This window comes from Sceloporus occidentalis, unplaced genomic scaffold, assembly GCF_023333645.1.
Source record: "Sceloporus occidentalis isolate IW3139 unplaced genomic scaffold, rSceOcc1.0.p SCAF_67, whole genome shotgun sequence".
In the NCBI taxonomy this organism is placed as follows: domain Eukaryota; kingdom Metazoa; phylum Chordata; class Lepidosauria; order Squamata; family Phrynosomatidae; genus Sceloporus; species Sceloporus occidentalis.
The window spans coordinates 5,150,561-5,175,746 of record NW_028317047.1 but is presented as its reverse complement, the minus strand read 5'-3'; the positions used below and the strand labels follow the sequence as shown (position 1 = coordinate 5,175,746).

The window sequence follows — 25,186 nt, the reverse complement described above, 5'->3', positions numbered from 1 at the left end:
AGTGCCTGTCAGCAACGGAGGTTCACTAAACACCAGGGAGCCGGAAGAGAGGCAGAGCAGTGTATGGGAGGGGGGAGGAGTCAGAGGGGTGTATGGCAGCCACCCTCCCATACACCACTCTGGCTCCTCCCCCTCCCATACGCCACTCTGCCTCTCTACCCGGCTCCCTGGTGTCTTGTGGACCTCCGTTGCTGACAGGAGGCAGAGTGGAGTATGGGAGGGGGGAGAAGCCAGAGTGGAGTATGGGAGGGGGGTAGGGGCCAGAGTGGAGTATGGGAGGGGGGAGGAGCCAGAGTGGTGTATGGGTGAGTTATAGTGGTGTATGGGGGGTATAATGAATTTCAGGGTAGCAGAGTTGTGTATGGGGGTGTAATGAATTTCAGGGAGGCAGAATGGCATATCTGGGGGAGTTAGAGTGGTGTATAGGGGGAGGTAGAGTGGTGTATGGGGGGTATAATGAATTTCAGAGTGGCATATCTGGGGGAGGCAGAGTGGTGAATCAGGGAGTATAATGAATTTCAGGGTGGTGCAGGGCATTTATGGGGAGCGGAGTGGCATATCAGGGTGCACAGTGGCATATAGGGAGGTATAAGGCATAAATGGGGGCGAGTGGCATATTGGAAGTTATAAGGCATATAGGGGGTATAAGGCATATCGATATTAGGCATATCAGGGGGGCATAAGACATATCTGGGGATAAAATGTATATCAGGGGGCTCAGTTGCATATCACTGGCATATAAGGAGTATAAGGCATATCAGGGGCACAGTGGAATCTCTGGCATATAAGAGGTATAAGGCATATATGGGGGTAGAGTGGCAAGCTGGGGGTCAGATGTGCATAACTGGGGGCAGTTTGGTAAATAAGAGAAAATATAAACAAGGCTTTTTTTCTCAGTTTTTATTAAATATGAAAAATAGTTAACATATGAATTAATATTTACTACTAACTTTGTATTAAAACCTAGTTTGAGAAACACTGTGTTTGGGTTCTTGTAGCTTTTATTATTATGTCAGTAAAATAATAAGGTGAATAGAGAGAGGACATTGCAATAAAGAGATGAAAGTGTAAATTGTACGTTTTTTTATTGCATTATTTTAAATTAAAAAAATAGCATTTTTTTATCCGATTAATCGATTAATCGAAAAAATAATCGGCCAACTAATCGATTATTAAAATAATCGTTAGTTGCAGCCCTAGATGGCGCTGTATAAAACAACAATAAATAAAATCATGGTCTTCTTGAAAGATGCAGACTTTTTCCTGTACCACTGCTTGAAGAAAGTGTCTTCTAAAAACTGGTAGTAGGTTTAGGAGTTGAGTTTGAGTCCATCTTCAACCCGAAAAGGTATAACTAGCTCATCTTTTATAATACCGGCCCATACCAGTACCCCTCCTGCACCTTGTTGGCGTCTAAGTTGAAGTGGAGCTCTGTGTCCATTACTGATCCAGCCACTGGCCCATCCATCTGGACTGTCAAGTCACTTATCTCATAAGTCCATAAAACCTTTGAACAATCTGTCTTCAGATATTTCTTGGCCCAGTCTTGACATTTCAATTCATGTGTCTTGCTCAGTGGTGGTCGGGTTTCAGCCTTCCGTACCTTGGCCATGACTCTAAGCACTGGGGGATAATGTGTTCCTGGTAGCTTCATGTTTGATTCTTCTCAAATCTCTGGCAGTTAACTTGCATCTTTTATTCTCAACATGTTTCGTGTGACCCTGTTGACTATTTGCAACAAAATGTTTGATGGTTCTATGATCACGCCACAATATCTTAGCAAATTCAAGAGTGCTGCGTCCCTCTGAAATACTTTTTTCAATTATGACCTTTCAGAGTCAGCTAAATCTTTCTACCCATTTTGCCTGAGAAAATGAAGCTGTCTAATAATTATGCACACCTTGACAGGGTGTTCATCTCCTTATGCCACACCCTCCCTCATTACACAAATACAGATCACTTGATATGCTTATATCCAATAAGCATTCAAGTTTATACAGCTTGGAGTTGGAAAATATGCATACAAATTATGATATGGTCAAAATACTCACTTGCCTAATAATTGTGCATACAGTGTATCCATTCAAGAGGGGTATATTTTTTGGGGGGGATTTTCTAAATTTCTTTTGTATTTTGTTTGTTTCACTGTTTATTATTTGTGGGTGCATATACACTATTTTGCTTTGTGAGATAATATTGATGTACATAGTTTAGAAAGCTGCTTTGCTTCTTATAAAATGTGTGCATCACAGTATTTCATCATTTTATCTGGTTTTCTTTTACAGGGGCACAGAACTTATTCATCTTGCAATACTGCATCCCAGAAAGCTTTGTGTTTATTCAGTATCTGGTAAATATCCTGCTTTTTTTTTCTTATTTAGGCAATAACATAAGCTCAAATTTTCAGAGGTTCGCATCTTGGGGACATGCTTAGGGCAGGTTTGGAGGTGGGGCAGAAATTGGGCCACACATATACTTTACCTGTCCAGCTATCTTGCAGCACTGTGAAGTGGCCACAGACTTCGATCTTGGCTGGTTTGGGGAGGTAACACTATCTGGCCTGTGATCCCTACTGTACCCAACCGCGAGATTGCACCTGAAAATCAGGACTTTATTGCAAAAATTGGGATGGATGGGAGGTGTGAAATAGTGGAGTATAAAGAGTTGCCATACATACATTCATACCTACAAAGCTTGAAAACGTACATGAAACACTAGATTTACAAGGATTGTTTAAATACAGTTTGCATTACTTCTTAAAATAGCTACTTTTGCACTCCTTTAAATACATTTAAGTCAAATGTAGCATTTTCTAGTAAAGGTAAGTGTAAAAAATAATATGCCAGAAACAGGTACATTTTTGGAGTTGAGCATTACATCAGAAATGTGCTCTACAGGAGATAATTCAGTACTAAACAACATCAACGAGGAAATGAAAAGACGTATGTTTGTTAATTTTGTAAATATATATTTAGCAACTTTTTTAATGTTTAAGGACACAGTCCATTCAAAAACAAAGGCGCATAATGGACTCAGTGGTGTGTTGACACCTATGGTCTGTGTTCTCAATGCCATCAATTGGTTAATGGTAAAAAAAAATCTTTTTGGTCAGAGAGGCCAGCTTTGGCTCAAATGGCACTGTCACCCCTACAAAGAATAATAGATAATAACAGATAATAGAATGTAACTTTAAAATGTCTTTGTTTGGAGAGCATTGGCAAAAAAAAGCTGGAAGTGGAAGGGGGATAGTACACAGCTGGTGGTCTGTTTGTGAGAGTGGTCTGGCTTTACCTCCAGCACCTTGGTTTCAGAGCAATCACTATGTTGGCCCCAGAGTGAATTGAGAAGTGAGTTAGGACTGCCATTTTCCATTTAGTGAATAAACTGCTTTTAAGCCCTTCTCGTTGAGTGATTGTTGCAATTTGGACAGAACTGACTTCTCCCATACGCAAAAAGTCTTGCATGTTTAGTTCTTTAAGTGAAAACATTTATATAGAAATGCAGTCTGACAGCTTTGCTTTCTGTACACACCCCAGTTTGTTGGGGCTAGCGGTTCCTTTTCGCCCATGTGGAAAGCTTAAAAGAAAAAAGTCCATGTTGGCAGCTGAAGTGGTTAGGTCACCTTGCCGGCATAAAAATTAAATCATCTGATTCCTGTTTTCATCCAGCCTTCACATATCAAAGTCCCTCCATATAGAAATGTAAAAAATATAACATGTATACAAAATATGTTTTAACCCTTTTCTTCACACGTTCTAGTGTGTATCTGAGAACCTGGAACTTTTTTTTTAGAAGTTTACAAATACCTTTTTATATGCATAGAACTCTTATACAGTTGAGGCCAAAAGTTTGCATACACCTAGGCTAGACATTCAAACTCAAGTTTTCACAACTCCACACATTTCATGTTACCATACATTTCTTTTAGCAAGTAAATTAAGGTACCTACTCTGTTCACATCAGAGGTAATTTTAAACAGTTGATTACAGACTAAATTCTTTCAGCTTTAACTCATAGTATTTGAGGTTATTGCGTTTTAATTTGTGAAAGTCAGCTGATCGAACTATAAATCAGAGTCAAATTGCTGGCACAGTTTTATGGCATAGTAGCAAGCAGCCATGGCCGGCTGTTGATTCCTTGCAATGATTGCTGCCTTGAGATACTCCATTGCACCAGGAACCACCATGCACACTGCTACCGAGGACCAGTTTTTTCACAACAGCGTTAACAGGGTTAAAATGAATGGGGGAAAAAAAACATACTTTTGTTGCCTCATAAACGTAACAATATTGAACTTGACAGCAGTTAAGAACATCGTCTTATGTTTTTCCTGAAACCTCATCCTAAGTGTAAACAAATTTGTAGCTCCCTTTAACCCCCAAGGACCAAGTATGTCACTTTCAAACAAGACCCCAATATGTGTTCAGCAACATCTCCCTAGTACAGTGATACCCTTCATGTCGGGTTGTTTGGGAGGTAAAATGCCACATTTAGGAAGTGTGCGTTTTTTTAACTTGGAACTTTTGATATCTGGTCCTACTGCTCCCATGTCCTAATAGGGCCATCTTTTAATTAAATTTAGCCCATAAAACCATATATTTTTGAAAACTAGACACCCCAAGGTGTTTCAAATGGTAGTATTTTAACCATGCATGGAATTCTACCACCAGCTTTTGCCAAAGTTTGTTGTAGTAATCTTTTTGTATTTTTTCACACAAATTGTATATCGGGTATAAATTTATAGCTTCAGGTATACATCCCTATCATAGACTTAATCATAGGCAGAGGATGGTCCTTAAAGGGAGCTAGAAATTTTGTTGCATCGTTTGGACTCTGTGTACAGTATTGAGCAGCCGTATATCTGAGTTTTCTTTTATATGTTGCTTGGGTGAATTTCTTATTAGCTAACAAATGTAAATGGAATTAGATTTCCATCTTTCAAATAGTAACTTTGTGAAGGAAAAATTTGGTTTTCGACAGTAAAGAAACCAAATAACAGAAATAATGCACTCAAAAGTTATTGATGTTTATGATATACTGTACTTTTAGGATTCTGAATATAGAAAGTAATAATCTGTTTTCTGTATAGAATATAATGCTTCAAGGTAGACATACTTGGATTTAAATGCCCTACCAGCGTCTCTGTAGCATAACTATAACTGAGCTGTGATTTAAGTGTTTGGTGTTGCTGTTGATATCTCATTTGTGTAACAACTTATACAATGTTGCTTTTTTCCCCCCTTCTGGTAACAGGCACATTGGGAAATGTGGAGCATGGAAACCAATATCAAATTAAGTTAATGTATGAACATAACCTTCAGAGAACTGCGTGCAACATGATCTATGGGCCATTTGGAGGAGTGAAAGGTAAAACCAAAACCAAGTAAAAAAAAAAAAAAAAAAGTTTGCCAACCTGTAAGCATATGTTACTAACTCTGTTAATAATTCTTAGACATAAATACTGTATATGTTTGTATATATTTTGGTTCAGTGTTGGTCATATCTTTAGCAGACTCTTGAGTAAATAAATCCACAGGCCCACAGCCTTCAAGTTATATTATACTTGCCCCATTGTGTACTACCAAACACAACAGCAGATCATTTTTGGGACATCTTGGAGAAATTGAATTAGTTTAGCTGTCCATAAAATACAGTTAAGAAAGCCAAGTGGTGAGCTTTCATAAATTATTACTGTTTTTAACAACTTCTTGCATATAAGGATCTCAAGTCATTAAGACAAATAACAAAAATATAAAAAGACAGTCCCAGTAAAGTAAAGACAAAAAAACTGACCATTTTAAAAATACATTGTAGAGGTTATTAATAGGAAGCGCTAAATGTGCAGTTTGTGTCTAATACAGCCACAAGATGGCAGCGCTTCTCTACATAACTATATATTGTAGCCATATGGTTTGGAAGTGTTCCGTGACATAGGCCGCACTTTTTCCCCCCACTTTGTCTTTAAAGTGGGGGTGCGGCCTATATTCGGGGTCTAGCGCCCGACGTCCGGGACATGCAGTCCCGGGCGCCGGGCAGGCAGCGGTGTTAGGATACAGATCCCCTGTAGCGGTGCAGGGGACCTGCATCCTACTCCCCGATACGCTTAGACAGCCTCCCCTGCCAGCACTTTCCACGGGGGGGGGGGGGTGCCGGCACGGGAGGTTGTCTAAGCGCATCGTGCGGATGGTCACCGGCTGCGGAGGTTGTTTACCCGCATCGCCGCAGCCGGTGACCGTCCGCACGATGCGTTTTACCTCTGCCCCCAAGACTTACCAGAGCAGACTCCCGGGTGTCTTGCTGAGTGCTGGCACCGGAAGTTGTATACGCGTATTGCGTAGATGTCCCCCGCCGGCCCCGCAAGACACCCGGGAGTCTCCTCTTGTAAGTCGGGGGGGGGGGGCAGAGTGGCAGCATATCTCGAGGGGGAGGAGGAGGAGGAGGAGGAGTGGCAGCATATCTCGAGGGGGGAGGAGGACAGTGGCAGCATATCTCAGGGGGGGAGGAGGACCGTCCGCACAATGCGTTTTACCTCTGCCCCCAAGACTTACCAGAGCAGACTCCCGGGTGTCTTGCTGAGTGCCGGCACCGGAAGTTGTATACGCGTATTGCGTAGATGTCCCCCCCCGGCCCCGCAAGATACCCGGGAGTCTCCTCTGGTAAGTCGGGGGGGGGCAGAGTGGCAGCATATCTCGGGAGGGGGAGGAGGAGGACCGTGGCAGCATATCTCGAGGGGGCAGGAGGACAGTAGCAGCATATCCCGGGGGGGGGGGGAGGACAGTGGCAGCATATCCCGGGGGGGGGGGGGGACAGTGGCAGCATATCTCGGGGGGGGGGAGGAGGACAGTGGCAGCATATCTCGGAGGGGGGGGGAGACAGAGTGGCAGCATGTTTTTTTAAAAAGCACCAAACTTTTAGGGTGCGGCCTATATACGGGGGCGGCCTATATCCGAGCCAATACGGTGTGTATGTATGTGTGTGTATGTATATATATATATATATATATATATATATATATATATATATATATATATATATATATATATATATATATATATATATATATATATATATATATATTGTGAGAGGGAACAGGGCATGGTGGTGGATATCATGTATATTTCTCACAAAATACTGCAGTGCAATGTATTCGATAACCTCAGGGAGAATGTTTTGTTACCAACAAATATGGTAATACTGTAGTTATGTTTGGGTCCCTGGGGTGGAGCATTTGGAGAGAAGGGAGGGCCAGCGCTCCACTCCACAGTTTACTTGCAGCAGGTGATTAAGCCAGTCCGGGAGTTCTGGTTATCCCAGAGAGTTACTCACCTGTTACAAATGAGCAGCAGGGGGCTGCTACAAAAAAAAGAGCCCTGTGAGTTATTCAGGGGAGAAAGACACAAGCAGTGAGTGAGACTGCATTTCTCTCCAAAAAGAATCTACTGAACGGTTCCTAAAGGAAAAAGGTCTGTGCTAGTGGTAAACCAATATTTATTGAAGGTTTTCAAAATTTTCAAGTAAATCGTAACAAGGGAAGAAGGGTACAGAAAAAAGAAAAAGGTGGTGGTGGGAAAAGGGGGAATAGGTACATGCCACAGGATGCGATAAAACAGGTAGTACAGCATTGATACATATCCCTAGAGCCGCGTGAACACGGAACCAGGAAGGTACAAGAGGTGACACAGCAAGTACAGAGAGCAATATGGCGATGTGACATGCGAAAATAAACAATCCCTGCCTACTTGGACATGGTAAGGATTAAGTAGGGAAAACCAGCAACAAGGGCCGGCCTGAGCAGTGGACACCAAGCACCAGCAGAGAGAAGAGGGAAGGGAGAGGTAGAAGGGGGAAAAAAAAAAAGAAAAGAAAAAAAAAAGGGGGGGGTATCACAAAGGGGAGGGGGGGAAAGCACTTAACTTAGTATCCGAGAAGGAACTAAGCGGCCGCATCGGACAAAAGGGGGCGAACCCGTGGACCAAACGCGTATGCAAGCCAATGTGTCACGGCTAGAGGACCAGCAGTGCAGGAACCTGGTATCATCCACCGGTACGGGAGCAGGGCAGTTTACTGGTTGCAGCAGGCAAAAGAGTAGTCGTTACACGGAGCCGAGGTCAGGAGTAGGCGAGGACAGGATAATCAAAAACAAGCCGGGTCAAACATAGGAACGTCAAAAACAGCCTCGGTAGGCCAATTGTTGGGAGTGGCTCCCTTACGGGTTTAAGCGGTAATGGGAGACACTATGCGAGAGAAATTACGAATGAAACGGCGATAATAATTGGCAAAACCTAAAAAACGTTGAATTCCTTTGAGATCAGTGGGCCTCCTCCACTCCTTGATGGCTGTGACCTTCTCCGGATCCATCTCTAATCCGGTGTCGGATATTATATATCCTAGAAACTTGATATGACTGCGTTCAAACTCACATTTCTCAGCTTTGGCATACAGGAAATTTTCTCTTAAACGTTGCAACACCTGCCGAACACGTCTCCTATGGTCTTCTAGGGTGGCTGAGAAAATCAGGATATTGTCTAAATAAACCATGACATGAGACAGAAGCATATCACGAAAAATGTCGTTGATGAAATTTTGGAATACCGCGGGAGCATTACAAAGTCCAAAAGGCATCACCAGATACTCATAATGACCGAATCGGGTGTTGAAAGCGGTTTTCCACTCATGTCCCTCTCTGATCCTGATTAAATTGTATGCACCCCGAAGATCTAGTTTAGTGAAGATCTTAGCGTCCTTTAAGAGGTCATAAAATTCTGTGATGAGGGGCAATGGGTATTTATTCTTCACGGTTATTTTATTCAACCCCCTGTAGTCTATGCAGGGTCTGAGAGATCCATCTTTCTTCTTAACAGAGAAGAACCCCGCACCCGCCGGGGAGGAGGAAGGACGAATAAACCCCTTTTCCAGACAGTCTTTTATATATATCGACAAGGCCTGATTCTCAGGTCCAGAAAGTGGGTATGTCCGACCTGAAGGGGGAGATGTCCCTGGAAGGAGTTCGATGACACAATCATGAGTGCGATGAGGGGGCAAGGTATCGGCCCTCTGTTACGAGAATACATCCAGATAGTCCCAATACTGTGTAGGAACAATCCCTTTAGGGTCGACTGAGGGACTTTCTAGAATAGAGTTCACCTTTAAGGGACGTAAACAGCAAGTTCGAAAACAGCAAGAACCCCAAGCTGTAATTTGTCCCTCGCTCCAGTTGATCGTAGGATTATGTCTCCTCAGCCATGGCAATCCCAAGATAACCGGAAGGTGCGGACTGGAGAGAACATCAAAGCAAATTTGTTCACAATGAAGGAGACCCACAATCAGACGAAGACTTGGTGTTTCATGAGTTATAAGGCCAGGACCGAGAGGTGTCCCATCCACTGCTGCCACGGTACTGCTCTGGGATTTAGAAACCAGCGGAATACCCTGGAGTTGAGCCCAGGTCTGGTCAATGAAGTTCCCTGCGGCACCGGAGTCAATGAAAGCTTGTGTGGCCACTTGGTGACCTTTCCACTGTAGCGTGATGGGTACGAGAAATCGGGTATCAGAAGGAGCAGTTGAGGCTTTTACATTGCTCAGTGGAATGCCTCAGTCCACTAAGCTTGAGTGTTTCCCGACTTCTTGGGACAATTAATAGCCATATGACCCTTCTGTCCACAATACAAACAGAGTCCCAAGACACGTCTCCGTTGTTTCTCAGCATCAGATAGCCGGAGAAGAGGACCAATCTCCGTGGGTTCAGGAGCCGGAGTAGAAGATTCCACCATGGTGGGTGCAGGGTGTGGACGTGGAGTCGGGCGATAGGGGCGATATTTTCTTTCGCTCTCCTTCTCTAGACGTCTCTCCTGCCACCACAGGTGTAGAAGTTAGCCAGGAGAATCTTTACACCTCCAGTATTCATTAGGCAAGTCAGGTCTATAACGAGCTAGTGCCGCAGGGGGTCTGTACCACTGAGCCAAGAGCTTGTAAGCCATTTCTTGATCCCTGTTGCTCAGAGAACAACGATGGGTCAGAATGCAAACCTTTTCCCACTGCTCCTCCGAGAGAACGACCTGCAGCGAAGCCTCCCACCTCCCCATAAACACTGGGGGCACAGGGGTCAGGGCAGTCAGCAGCAGACTATAAAGGTGGGACACCCCGTGAGTCAGCCTATCAGACGGCACAGAGTGTCTCAAAAGTGGTGAGGGTGCGAAATGTGTTGTGTCTCTGAGCCAGGGAACGATAAAAGTTGGTTAACTGCGCATAGCGAAACCGATCGAGGAAGGTAGGCGAAGCCGGTGCGATCAGATGTTCCAGTGGTCTAAGCCCTGCAGAAGTGACAAAGGAGCGAAGTCTAGAATTAGTGCCAGAGGCGACAGCGGGGAACAAATCGACCCCCACGCCTGTAGGGAAGTCAGGGTTGTCCCTAAGGGGGGTAAGCGGGGAGGGAAAAGCCGCGCTACGAGTTAGAGAGTGCCAGACGCGCAGGGTGGCCCGGACAAAAGGGTGAGGAGCAGCCCAGCATCCCGCAGAGAGCATCGACAACAAGGGGAGGAAGCGAACAGGGACACCAAGAAGAGCGTCTTCCAGATCGACCCACTGCTTAATGCGGGAGGTCTGGGACCACTCCACAACACGGAGCAAATGACACGCCCTATAATAAGTACGTGGGCAAGGCAAAGCCAGGCCACCCCTCGATTTGGGGCGAATCAGGGTGCAAAATTTGATGCGTGGAGCACGAGTTCCCCAGACAAAGCAGAGAAAAGCAGAGCGAACGGAGGCGAAGAAAGAAGGCGGTATCAGAAGCGGGAGGGTTTGAAATAGGTACAGGAGGCGCGGCATAATGTTCATTTTGATGGTATTTATCCTACCCGACCACGAGACCATAAGTCTCGACCATTTACCGAGATCAGAGCGGATAGTCGCTAATAAGGGCAAAAAATTATGGTTAAAGAGCTGAGAGAGAGCCCTCGTCGGCCATGTCCCGAGGTATCGCAGCTTAGAGTCGCACCAAGCAAAAGGAAAGGAGGGCGCCAGCTCCCGACGGTCAGATGGAGGGAGATTAACATCGAGAATCTCGGACTTGGACATATTGACCTTGAAGTTGGAAAGCTCTCCAAAATCAGATATCTCCTTCAAGATAATCGGCAACGACAGCCGTGGGCGAGAGACAGCAAATAGGAGGTCATCAGCGTATCCGAGAACCTTGTGATGAGTTCTTCTCAGCATCCGTGGAAAGAAAAATGGAGGAAATGCCAGAGTGCTTTGCAAAGTGCATCAGGTTAAGAGCACGAATTCTACTGTCGCGCGCCTCCCGACCCGGGACAAATCCTGTCTGATCGGGATGAACCAAACGGGACATGAAAGGTTTTATACGATAAGATCAGTGTTGAGGAGGGAAATGGGTCTATAGCTGCCTCATTGTTCAGGATCCTTACCATCCTTGGGGATTGAAGTGATGGATTCCGAGAGAGTATGCGCATGAATGCGCCCGCCGTCTAAAACAGAGTTAAATGCTTCCACAAAGTGGGGACCAAGTAGGTCAGCGTGGTGTGAGTAGTATTTTAGTGGGAGCCCATCCGGGCCTGGGCATTTCCCAGAACGGGACGACTTAATTGCCAAGACAAACTCTTGAAGGGAGATAGGAACCTCTAACGTCGCCGCGTCCCCGGCAGGAAGACTAACCCGCAACGTCCGCTGCAGATATTCCAGCAACCGGGCCTCCCTCGCAGCAGGGGTAGACACACTACCGGAAGGGGTAATGTTATAAAGGTTCGAGAAATAGGACACAAAGCTAGCAGCAATGTCCGAGTGGAGGAGGCAGACCCGACCACTGGCGGAGCGAACCTTTGGGATATGGGTCAGCTTGCGGGAGCCACGAAGCGCCCTCGCCAGGTACTTCCCGGGCTTGTCCCCGTGTTCATAAAATAGGGCCCTGTAGCGCAGGAATGCTCGTTGGGTTCGATTATTGAGGATGGTCGCTAAATCCCCCGCAAAGACACCAGTCGCTGCAGGTCGTCCCCCGACAAGGAATCCTTGTTGGGCCCTTTCTAGCACAGCAATGCTGTCGCATAGGGAGGAGATCCGCTCCCTCTCAACCCTCTTACGGTGGGAACATATGCGTATATAGTGACCCCGAATCACACTCTTATGGGCTTCCCAGATCGTGAGATGAGGCACCTCGTCTGGGAGATTTTCCTGGAAATAATGGGGGCCTTCGTGGTGTCAGCTTCTATTTCCGCATCAGTCAGCAAAGAGTCATTAAGGCGCCAAGAGCGCCGGGAGGGGCGGGGGAGAGACGAGGCGAGAGAAATACCCACAGGGGCGTGGTCAGACCAAGTGGTAATCCCAATGTGAGTGTAAGAGGATAGCATGGTGATAGGGGAGAAAGAAATAATCGAGACGGGAGTAGGAACCATGGGATGTCGAGAAAAAGGTATAGTCTTTAGTAGTAGGATACAAGGCCCTCCAGCAGTCTACAAGGTGGTGCGTTGAAAGAAGAGCGGTAATCCCGTGCAGCACCCGTTGGGGCGTGCGCGACCTACCCGTGGAGGTGTCCATGTGGGGGTGGAGAGAGACATTGAAGTCCCCCCCCCAGCACCAATATGCCCTCCTGAAAGTCTCACAATTTGCGGAACACAGTCCTAAGAAGGAGATGTTGGTTAGTATTAGGTAGATAAAGGTTAGCAAAGGTGTACATCTGGTTCGCAATCAATCCCTTTAGCAGAAGATATCGCCCGTCAGGATCAGGGCAGGAAGCCAAGACCCAGAACGGCAGATGTCTGGAGAGGAGAATAGCCACCCCTTTAGTCTTAGCCGAGGGATTACAGCTAAAGAAACCCGGGGGACAGAACGTTCGAGAGTTTAGGAGGGCGGCTGCCCCAAAAATGGGTTTCCTGAATAAAGGCTATGTCCACATGGTCACGTCGTAGGTCATAGAGTAAGCGAGAGCGCTTCTCAGGGGTATTCAACCCCCGTACATTTAGGGACAGAAGATTAAGGGACGCAGCAGGCCCAGACATCGCGAGAGGGACGGGGAGAAAGGGGGGAAGGAGAAAGAGAGAGAAAAAAAAATAAATAAAATAAAAATAAAATAAAAAAGGAGGGAGGGAGGAAGAGGAAAAGAAAGAAATGGGAAATGGAAGAGACCAAAGGAGAAAAACAGTAACCGACCAACGGGGTCGTACAATACACCTTATACGCCTGTCGGGAGAGTGAAAGAGTCACTCGGCACCTCTAAGAGGCATGCACGACAACACAAGGGCGTAAGTGTGGGGGAACCAAGGCAAACAGAACAGAAACAATAGCGGAACAGTCAAATAACACAACAGCGAGCCGCCGCCCGCAGGCACAATAAGAACAATTCGCAACGGGACATACTGAGAAAGGGCAAGGCAAATATGGACAGGCACTTAAACAGAACCACAGAGCCACAACCCACCCCCCACCCAAAATCAAGCAAGTACCCTCACAGAACAGCAGGTGCACATAGAGAAGACGTAAGTAAAAATATGCAGAGGTAAACTGTCAGAAAAATAGAGATACGTACATAGACACATAAGGGCTCTGCAACAAAAGCAGCCCCTACATAAAGACGCAGGAGCCCTGCAGTGGCTCGAGCAAAGGCGCACAGCGGGGGCACCAACTACACCATCTGGAGCACAGAAGTGAGGCGTGGCACACACACAATGCGCGGAGGCATCGGTTACAGCACACGGAGTAGACATGCGATAGAAACGAGTGAAAAAATAAAAGGAATAAACTGTGTATAGTGTAGATATGCGCGGAGGCACCAGCGTCAGCATCTGGAGCCCAGGGTATGCAACACGCATGTAGCGTGAACATGCGTGAAGGCACCAGCAACGCCCTCGCTGGCACGTAGGGCCAGGGCTCCGGAGTACAACCCCCCTCCGTAGTACACAATGAAAATAAAGGCATAAGAATAAAAACATTCACTTAGCCAGCGAAGGGTACACAGAAGTCAAGGATGGACGGGGTCAGGCGCGAAGATAAGTCCCGAGGCCAGCAGCTGAGTACAGGACCGATGGTAGCGTGCGGGGAGTTCCAGGTAAAGGCCACAATGGTAAAGGTCCAAAGGAAAGCAGAGGCAAGCACGGCGCAGTCAGCACCCTATGGCAAGTGCAGTAGGAAACGAAGCACGGTACGAGCGTGGCAGGACAGGACCCAGCGCTGGAAGGGAAAACAGCCTCACTGACGCTGGAGCAGTGGTAGTCTCAAAAGAAAAAGGAACACAGTTATAATGATGAAGTAAAGTATCAGCCAGGGCAAGGCGAGGACACGCGCCGAGGCGCCCATAGCATTATCTGGAGCTTAAAAAAAAAGTATCAAAAGCATCAGTAGCATTATCTAGGGCACACAAATTACATGCAAAAAGGGAGTAATAAAAGGAGCAGGCGGTGTATAGTGTAGAAAGACACGGAGGCATCAGTGGCATTATCCAGAGCACATAAGTGGCATACGTAACAAAATAAATAAAATGAGTATCTGGGGTATAGTGTAGGGACGCGAGGAGGCAGCAGTAGTGGCACCTGGGGCACAGAGGTGACGCGAGACAGGTACCCGTAATACTCGTACAGCAATAAGAATAAATAAAAAATAAAAAAATCATAATAACAATAATAATAGCAATAATAAATAAATAAAAATTAAAACAAAATAGATATATTATATATATATATATAGAAAGAAGGGGCCGCAGCTTCCCTGCCGTCAAGTGGAAGGAACACACAGAACATCGTCGAGAGGATGGAGGGGAATCATTCCTCGACCGCATGGACCCGCCGGAGCCGCAGAGGACCTGCAGGGTCATCAGGAACCGCACCAATCTGTCGACCGGACACTCCACTCCGGTTGCGTCTTGAGAGAGTGGTGCGCGGGGGAGGCTCGTCAGCATCCAGACCCAGCAGAGCCCAGTCAGCGACAGAGATGGCCGGGAGGCGGAGCTCATGGAATAAGTGTGGAAGGTCATGATGATAGCGGACGGTAATGTAGGCGTTGTTGTGCCTCACCATGAGGGTGAACGGGTGGCCCCAGCGATATGGTATCCGGAGCCTCTGCAGCTCCTGTGTCAACGGGCGCAGCGCCCGGTGAGCCTGCAGCGTGAGATCAGAAAGGTCATGATACAACGTGACAGGGGTGCCATTAAGCTGCCATGTGCGTACGTCCCGGGCTCGGAGCATAATGTCCTCTTTTAGACGAAAATCCGTGAGAAGACATATGATATCACGGGGGGGGTGTTAGGGCCACTTCTAGGACGTGCACCCTGTCAACTACCGAGTGGGCGTCTATCGCTCTGCCCGACAGGCCAGAGAAAAGATCAGTCAGGACGGCCAACAGGTCATCAGAGGCCTCAGGCTCAGGGACCCCTCGAATCCTGATATTCTGCCTCCTGCCCCGGTTCTCCAAGTCCTCTAGGCGCCACCTAAGGCTCCACAAACAGCGAAGGTGACGGTCTGATGAATGTGTGACAGACTGGCCTACCTGACGCTGTACGGCCGAGTTGTCTTCCAGCGCAACAACCCTTCGCTCCAGGGATATTAGGTCCGTGCGCAGGGTCACCAGCTGACGGAGCTCCGTTATCAGGGCGGAAAAGTCAGTGCGCCATGGCGCAGAGGAGAACAGCTGCAGCACCTCTGGAGTGTGTTGGTGCAGCGTGGGGTCTGGAGCAGGCGCTCCTTCCTCAAGAGAGGAAGAACTCGCGGGAGAGTCGGCCGTGTGGTCGTCGGGGGCCTGAGAGGCCAAGTCAGCGGGTGTCCGAAAATACTCCCGTAGGGAGGTAGAAACACCTCGGGAGCGACCACTAGGTGTGGGGGGCTCAGCAGCAGTGCGTTTGGAGCGCCCCATCGTCGAGTGTAGCAGGATGAAAGCGGATGAAACTGCGAGCAGCAGCGGAGCTAAGAGCTCAAGCAGCCATTCCGTCTGACGGTCGGACACGCCCCCCAAAGGTCTGTGCTAAATGTTTTTGTTGGTAGCGCGTAAGCCGTCCAACAATAGTGATATTTGTCAGTAAGTGCTCAGAGAGCAAATCTTTTCTTTTTGTTTGTTTGATATTTATGTTTGTTTACAGACCTTTTAATAAAAGGACTACAATTTCTAAAAAGAATTCAACCTTGTGTGGTATTTTAAACCTGTGTGGTTACATGATCCCAGCTCACAATATAATATATACATATATATATATATATATATATATATATATATATATATATATATATATAATAACCAACTTGCTTTCCTTTCTTAATGGCCTTTTACTTTATTCTTGAAGGGGCATTACTGACAAAGATAATTTAAATGAAAGGTTTTTAATTTTTACATATGCTTTATATATGTCATACTTTTTACATAATTTCTATTTTTGAGGGGGATAATGATTATTTTATGGTAAATTTAAATTTGACAAGAAAGGCATACTTGTTAGAGAAGAAAGAGGGCTTTGCTCTTGTCAGGCTGAGGAAGGAGAGGGAATAAGGTGAGATTTTGTAGTTTGGGACAATGGATGGTTTGTTCTAGAATGCAAATTGAAAGTGTAAACTAGATAGATTATATGCTTATCTAAATAGGTGGGTTTGTAGTGACCCTTTGAAGCTATGAGTAGGAAAGCAACTGACATAATGAGGAACATAATTACAGACGACAGACACAGCATGTGTTAAACCCATGTATATGCTAGTGAGAATATGTGATAATGGTATAGTAGAGAACATTTGTGGAAAGAATTAAGCAAAGTTAGGAAAGTATCTAGTGAAAACAGCAGATATATAGTGTGTGTAGAGTACTTCAGGGTTCTGTAGATTAGGAGTTTACATTTTATTCTTGAGGTAATGGGTAGACATCAGAGGGACTTGCACAGTGGGTGTGATCGATTTAAGGAAATTTAGTTTCTAAATGTTAATTATAGTTTGGAGTGGTGAAAGGCGAGAGAGGGAGAAGTCAGTTAGTAGGGGGTTGAAACAACCACCCAGGTGGCATATCTCAATGGAATGTATGTTAGGTGTTGCTTACATGAAAATAGTAGGAGAGGTATTTCTTAGGTAAAGACCGTAAGATATGGTTGGTGACTGAATATGTGGGATAAAGTAGATAGTGGAGCCAAGTATAAGATCAAGGCAGGGAAGATGGTCTGTTGGGTAAATCAATAAATTCTCAGCAGTGTTTGTGAGATCAGGAATTGTAGACAGAAGCTGCAGTGTACCACCCATGATCTGCTATTCCTTCAATGCTCTCCTTGGAATCAATAGGAATGGTTTCGGCACATGTGCACCCCTGGAACTGTTTCTTGAGTCAGCTCTTGAGTATATAGTGTGAGTTTTTGGCACCTTCTACACGTAGGACCTCTTCTCCTGGCTGGACCAGGATGTCACCATTTGCAGCAGAGGGACTCTCTGTAGATTTCGAGCTAGTTTCTGCGCATGTTGTGCCTTTTGTATGTAAGTGCAATGCACTTTATGCAATTGTGGATACTGCGCCATTGGTTTTATTTATATTTTAGATAATAAAGAGGATTTTCTATTTATGATTGATTGACTCTGTCACCTGTGTGTATGCTACATCGAAGAAGAAGTTTTTTACCAATCGGACTGAAATGAATGTCCTCTAAAAGGCCTGATTATCATCCACGTTTGTGAGTGGAATTCATTCTATATACCGTATTTGCCCGAATATAGGCCACACTTTTTTCCCCCACTTTAAGTCTTTAAAGTGCGGCCTATATTCGTGGTCTAGCGCCCGACGCCCGGGACATGCAGTTCCGGGCGCCGGGCAGGCAGCAGGGTTAGGATTCAGATACCCGCAGCGGTGCAGGGGACCTGCCTCCTACTCTGCGATACACTCAGACAGCCTCCCCTGCCGGCACTTTCCACGGGGGGAGTGCCTGCACGGGAGGTTGTCTAAGCGCATTTTGCAGACGTGCAGCGGCGTTGCGCGTAAACAGCCTCCGCTGCCGGCATGTCTGCTCGATGTACTTTAACAATCTCCCTTAACGGGAATTCCCACGGGGGGAGTCCCGGCAAGGGAGATTGTTAAAGCACATCGTGCAGACTTGCCGGCAGCGGCTCGCATTAACAATCTTCCTTGCCTGTACTTCCCACAACGGAAGTGTCGGCACCGAAAGTTGAATACGCGTTATGGGTGGATGTCCCCCGCCGGCCTGCAAGACCCTGTGGAGTCTGCACCGGTAAGTCTGGCAGGAGGAGGGGACATCTTGGGAACAGAGTGGCACCATATCTCAGGGGAGGGATAGAGTGGCAGCATATCTCGGGGGGGGGACATCTTGGGGGATAGAGTGGCAGCATATCTCAGGGGAGGGATAGAGTGGCAGCATATCTCGGGGGGGGGCACATCTTGGGGCATAGAGTCGCAGCATATCTCGGGGGATAGACTGGCAGCATATCTCGAGGGGGGGGCACATCTTCGGGACAGAGTTGGCAGCATATCTCAGGGGGGAGGGGCAGACATTTTTTTCTTTAAGAAAGCACCTAACTTTTAGGGTACGGCCTATATTCGCGTGCGCCCTATATCCAAGCCAATACGGTACACCACATATTGCTTCATACTATATTACACTATCTATGTTTTGTTTTTCCCCTTATGTATTTGCACCCCATGTGGAGGAGTATGGTATATAGTGTGCGCAGTAAACCCGATTTGCCGAAAACATTTCCTGCATGGCAAGGATTTTGTGGGGAGAACAGTGCACATGCCCAGAGAGTATTCTGAATCCCTTCATGCAATTTGCAAGAAAAAAAAACTTTAAACATACCTTAACACCTTAAGGATTAAGGGTTCCTTTTACTTACGGTTTTGATATCTTGCTTTCAAGTAAATTTCCACCTCATTTGGTTTAACCGCACAATGTATGTAATGTGTTTTTCTGGGTAAGCAAGAATTGTTTTAGAAACCCCACCTGTATAGATAAACCATCATTTGGGATGAAAAATGGTTAAAAGGCTGTTTAGAATTTTTAACCCCCCAAAAAACCAAACGTGTGTAGCCAGTCAAGATGAGAACATTATATAGATTTAACTATTTGTCCTGATTGAAGAAACCGCTCATATGCTATGATATGTCATGTTTATTTTGTGTTGTTGGATCATGTCCAAATCTGATATTTATTTTTTTGTACCTAATGATATGGCTCCACCACAGAAGCGTTCCACTGATTGCGACTACGATTAGCCATGCTCGGTGACAGTAGCAAAGCATGTACTGTTACGTTGTAGGCCTTAGAGGCTGGTTTTGCAGGGACATAACAAGACGTTCTCTCACTTTAAAGGGTTAAAGTGCATATGATGGCTGAAGTAGTCCTTTTAATGTGTTTTAGTTTTACGTAGCAAACAAAGCTGAAATCCATCTTAGATACAGGGTGAAATTGCTGCTCAACCCCTAATCTGTACCAACAGCAAAATACGCTACAATTGGCTTCTCTTTACCATCACAATTAAGACGTAAAATTTTATGCTGGGTGCATATTATGGTTTACCATAGCGAAGTGGTAAAATTGTGTTCATGTAAACTTGTTATCCCGTACTTTTTACTGTTAAAAATAAATCAGTAAAGGGAAACCATGAAATTGTGTGTGTTTTTGTATACATATATATATATATACAGTATTTACACAGATTTTTTTGGGAATACTTTATCTGTGCGTATTGTCCTTTCCAGTTTTTTGTTTTAAGGCAATCTAGCAAAATCATTAAAATGTTATATTCCTCTTGTAGGTTTGTCTTTGTAGTTTCCTTATGTTTCTGTAACCCATAATATAGAAATCTTTATGTCCTGTACCCATGAGGGCTATATAAGATAATTTGCACAATGCACGTTCTAGCATCAGGTAGAATGAGACAATTGCCTAGGAGTTAGCTGCATATTCTGATCAAGAGCGGTCCACATTTCATGGGGTATTGGGAGTCATGGATTGGGTTACCGGATCTTATTAATTGAGTTGTTAAATAAAATCAAACCTATGGATAGTTCTGACATCATGGCCACTGGCCAGATAAAGGTAGTATTAACAGCAACTTTTTTCCACAAACATTGCAATTCAGGTATGAATTTACAACTCCTGGTATGTCACCTAGTATGTCACCTTCATACCTCAAAATTAGAAATTTTTACTTCTGGTCATTGCTCATGTCTTATTTGAGACACCTTTGAAGTTGGCTAATTTAACCTCCATCAAACCATATATTTTTAAAACTAGACACCCATGGTATTTCAATTGGTGGTATTTTAATCCTTTGCAGTTCTATGCCAGAATATATCCGACAACATATTTTACCACTTGTGGTCCAATGTTGGATTTACTAGTTGAGGTGTCACTATTATAGAAACAAATATTTTACAGCTTGTAGTTTAATGTTGGATTTACTAGTGACCACTAGATGTCACTATTATAAGGAAGAATTAGCCATAGTACAGTGTGATTCTGAATGTGATTTTAATGATGAAGATGATAATTAAAAAAAAAAAAAGATAAAAAATTCATACAATGAAAAAATATAGAGACTAACGTAATATTTGGTTTTAGAATAGTATTTATTAATTGCTTTCTAGTTATAAGAAACTATTACAGTTTTGTATAAAAATTCAGTGGGGTTTTTTCCCCAAAAATTTATATTGGACCTGCTTGGCGCACTTAGTGAAAATTTATTGGACCTCAAAGGGTTAACAGCTTCCTTTCCAGGATTTCTGAGAAGAAACAGTGCCAAGACTTGCTCATAAAAATAAACCCATTTTTAAATATTGTTTTTCAGGAATATTCAGGACATTTTACTTACATTTTCTTGGAACTGGATGGTTTTCTTTATGGTGTCATGGTAACATCACTGGGGGCGTTTTATTTTTAACTTTATAAGGCTAGGTTTCCACTTGGGTTTTTGTCCTGCGTTTTTTTCTTGATGAAAAACGCCAGGAAAAACGCCAAGAAAACTGCCACTGCATTTACCTGTGTTTTGGCGTTTTTTCTGGAGTTTTTTCTGGCGTTTTAGCCTTTCTGTGGAAATTGCTTTTTTTGACCTTAGGCAGTTTTTCCAGCCTTTGCAAGTTAGAAGTTTCACCCAGCTAAAAGGGATTAGGATAAATGGCAAGTATCTGCCCCTCCTGATGCCATTTACTTTGTAGAGTTCTACTTAAACACCCCGGCGGACCCTTTTGTCTCTTTTCTGTGGTTTGTAAGGCATGCTTTATTCCGAATGTCTGCTCCTCTAGGAAGATTGGCCCCAAATGATGGTGCAAATTGTTTGCTGTTGCTTTTGGCACGCAGGATCCAGTTGGTTTGTTTGTAATGGCATGTTTGTTCCAAATGGTGTAAAATTAAATATGAACTTTGTTTTGTGTGAAACTGTTTGTTTCCAGCCTATTTGTCATAGGACACACAGATACTGGGTCCATCCTCTGCATTGTAACTGTGGAAAAAAACGCCATAAAAAAACGCCAAGGCAAAAAACCCACATGGCTTTTTCATGGCGTTTTTTCTCTCCCATTGACTTCTATTGGAGAAAAACGCCAAGATTTCCTTGCAAAAAACACCAGAGTGTCAACATGCTGCGATTTTGAAAAACTGCCACAGAGCCCAAAAAAGCAGAAAAACGCCAAAGAGGACTGAAAAAACGCCAAACAAAAAAACGCCAAGTGGATATGGCATTCTGCGATTTCCTATTGAAGAACAGCTAACATCTGGCTGCAGCGTTTTTTCACTAAAAAAACGCCAGGTGGCGCTATTGGCGTTTTTATGGGCGTTTTTAGCAAAAAAAAACCAAGTGGAAACCTAGCCTTAGTTTTATTTTTTATACTATTTTACTGAGCACATAGTGATAAATAAACTGGGATCCATTGACCTGCATGATTGGCTGTAGTACCTGTATTCAACCTGCAGGGGAGCTGCAGGGTATGGACAGACCCTCTAGGAGCTCTTTTACTTTGGACTGGGTGGGTACTGCCATTTTGTGAGAGGCAGCCTTCCAAGCATGATTAACCTTGGAGGTTAAATATCAGATTACTGCTAATAAAACATAGCAAACTAATATATATCTGTGCATTCACTTGGTCAGACCTAGGTGGCACCCATCTAAAAACCACCTTATGTAATAATGATAAGAGATTAAAATACAGATTGAGCATTCATTATCTGTTATGCTTGGCACCAGAAGCATTTTGGATAACGGATCTGCTTTCTTACCTATGTCTGCTCTGTTGTTCAGGCTTGTGCTCGCGCTCTCAGAGTGCTTCTGGTCTGTTGTTCAGGATTTCCCAGGGCACTTCTGGTCCCAAAAGGGGAGGAGAAGTGCTCTAGGGAAGCCTGATCAATGGACCAGGATGAAGCCTAAACAATGGAGCAGACGGCAAAGAGAAGCTGAAAAGGAGGCAAGGAAAGGATGTACTGACTACAGGAGAGATCAGACACCCTGTTCTTTTCACCTTTCAGTTATGAGTTTTCCTTTTTGAACTTGCCTTATCGGGCTTTTTATGCACGCAAAATAGCATGAGCCAAGGTAAAACAATCGATCAGGGAGTTTAAAGTGCTACCACAGTGTCTGGTACGAAATTACATAACAATAACAAAGCTGGCATAAGTAAACTTGGTGGCTTTCACATCCTGATTATGGCATTATTAAATAGTTTTACACCCCCTATCAGCCTGTATTATCACCTAAAGCTTGTAGAGACTCATTAATACAAAGAAAAAGTGCATGTCCATGTTGTGACATCTGAGGTATTGTTTAACGTTTTATCACAGGCCACATGGCAAGTGGCTTCACATTCAAAAGTTTTAAAAGTCTAGCCTTTGTGTATCAACATCTGTCTCTGGCAGGGTTCAGGGCAACTACCAGTTAGGTCCTTGTTGGGTTTGGTTATGAGTTGCTGTTGGCATGAGGTGACAATTTGACTGTTTAGTACCTAGCAGTACATCTGTAGGAATCTATTGTAGAATGCCAACTTCTCTGTTTCCCCTTCCAGTGTGAAATTACCTAAACTGTCACATGCGGTTGTACATTCATGTTGAGTCCAGGGAGAGGTTTGAAGCCCAATTGAAACTCTTTATTTTCTAACTTATCTAGAAGGCTCACAGGTATTGTCTAAGATATCATCATAGTTTAAGTTAGATTTAGGTTGTAAAAATGGTTGGAAGGCAGATATCTCAGTGTGAGGGTGTTCCGCAATGTAGGGCTGATATGATTTCCAGTAATCGATCAGTCAGTTTTGCTGCCTCATTGATACTTTTAGGACAACAGTCCATTACCTATCCTCGAATATCAGTTGGGTACCATATTCTACTTTACTCCCTGCGATTCCACCCCACCATCCTTGGCAAGCTTGATTCGGTGTGCTGGCCCATTCCATAAAGGTGTTATTACTTTGCTAAGGATCTCAGAACCTCTGTAAGCTTCAGGGATAACAGCATATCGGGCAATAGGACTTGCTTAACCCCCTCATAGTCATCTCTTGGAATGTAGACAGCACTGCCTGAGAGCAGACACATTTTGACCAACCCATTTGAGTTTATATGATGCCACTCAGTCTTGCAAATATTTATTTGGCGCCTGGGATTTGTCAAGCCTGTGTGTGTGTGTGTGTGTGTGTGCGTATATATATATATATATATATATATATATAAAACACTTTCAAAAAGATGGTCAGCACTCTAGGTCTTTAAATTGACATATGTCCTGATGAAAGTCAGTAATGACTGAAACGTCGACTTGACTTTGAATAAAATGAAATTGTCAATTTAAAGACCTAGAGTGCTGACCATCTTTTTGAAAGTGTTTTATATGGAAACTGCTGGTTACTAGCACCGGGCTTGGAATATTTGGAATGGTGTGCAATGGACTCTGTGAGTAAATATATATATATATATATATATATATATATATATAATATAATATGGAGCACATACATTTGTTTTTTAAATGACATAATCTCATACTATCTCATCTTATAAAGCTAACAAAATGCATGATGTTCAATAAACTTTTTTTTTTTTAAACTACAATTTTCCGTGGATATATTTTAATGTAAATCTGTATTGAAAATTGGTAATAACACAATTGTCTTTTATGATTTTACTTTTAAGGCAGAAAATCAGATTGGCAAAAATTGTAAGAATAAACAAAAGTATATATTTTCCAGATGCTCACATCGAGTTCAATAATACAACCACAAGTTTTGGTTTTTTTAATTCATTTATTAGTGCAGAGCGTCACAGACAAGTTTGAAAAGATGGATTTTTTTAAGCACTTTTTAAAAAAATTTTGTTACAGCAAATACAGCATCTGATTATGAATCTCTCCAAAATTAGCTGCTTAAAAGAAAAAAATATATTACATATGAATTTCCAAAGTCTCCTAAATAACACAATGCCACATGTGTATTACATTACATAATGAAATGGTCACAACATCCCCCAAATCATGGGTGCGCAAAGTGGTTTCAAGCTAAAAAATGTTTACAGTTGAACCAAATATTCCGCACCTTGTGATTTTGGAGGGAATAACTACCCATAGACCTCAAAAAATATCCCACAACCTCCTGAACGTACATACCCTGGGAGGGTCAAAGACACCACAATTAGTTTTCTAGATGACTGCAACCACAAATCAAAGAACAAAGAATCTTTGGGGGTGGGGGTGGCTTCCTCAACTTTTTAAAAAACGACAAAAAACACAAAACATTAATCTCTCTCCTCCTAAGCACATATCCAATGTGTGTGGTATGTCAGTGTTACGTAGTCACAAGTGACCTACCAAGTAATGGGTGCAGAATGTGTCTCAGAGGAGACTTTGGTGTAGGGTAGGACACTGCGTCCCCTCAAGAGAAAGTCCATCGGTCTCAGAAGACTTCATCATGCTCCAACCCTTTCAACTTCGGGTTGAGCTTTTCGTTCAAGTGGCTGTGGGAATTCCTGATGATACTCTGAGACCTGGGACAATCTCTAATGGTGCACACACAGGATAGTTGTGACAAGCCATAGTCAAGAAGTCAGAGTTGGGGGTAATCGATATCCAAGCCATGATCAGATACCTGGGAGTTCAGTATCAGGATGCCAGAGAACAGTCGGAGTCAAGCTAGGCCAAACAATCAAACCATGCAAGTAAATGGAGCCCAGCTTTCTAATCACACTGTAATTAGTAAAATATAAAAAAAAAAGATGGAAAGAATAAAAATGTGGTAACATTTAAAAATA

The 25,186-nt window shown here is 44.0% G+C and overlaps 1 protein-coding gene across 1 annotated transcript in view; it reads left to right on the top strand.

Moving 5' to 3' along the window:
• Positions 1–25,186, top strand: part of LOC149286670 (protein PTHB1) — a 269,256-nt gene that overhangs the window by 4,220 nt on the left and 239,850 nt on the right. Inside the window, exons 3-4 of the mRNA XM_089493849.1 lie at positions 2,286–2,350; positions 5,254–5,367. Of these exons, the coding sequence (XP_089349975.1) occupies positions 2,286–2,350; positions 5,254–5,367 (179 nt within the window). The remainder of the gene's footprint in view (positions 1–2,285; positions 2,351–5,253; positions 5,368–25,186) is intronic.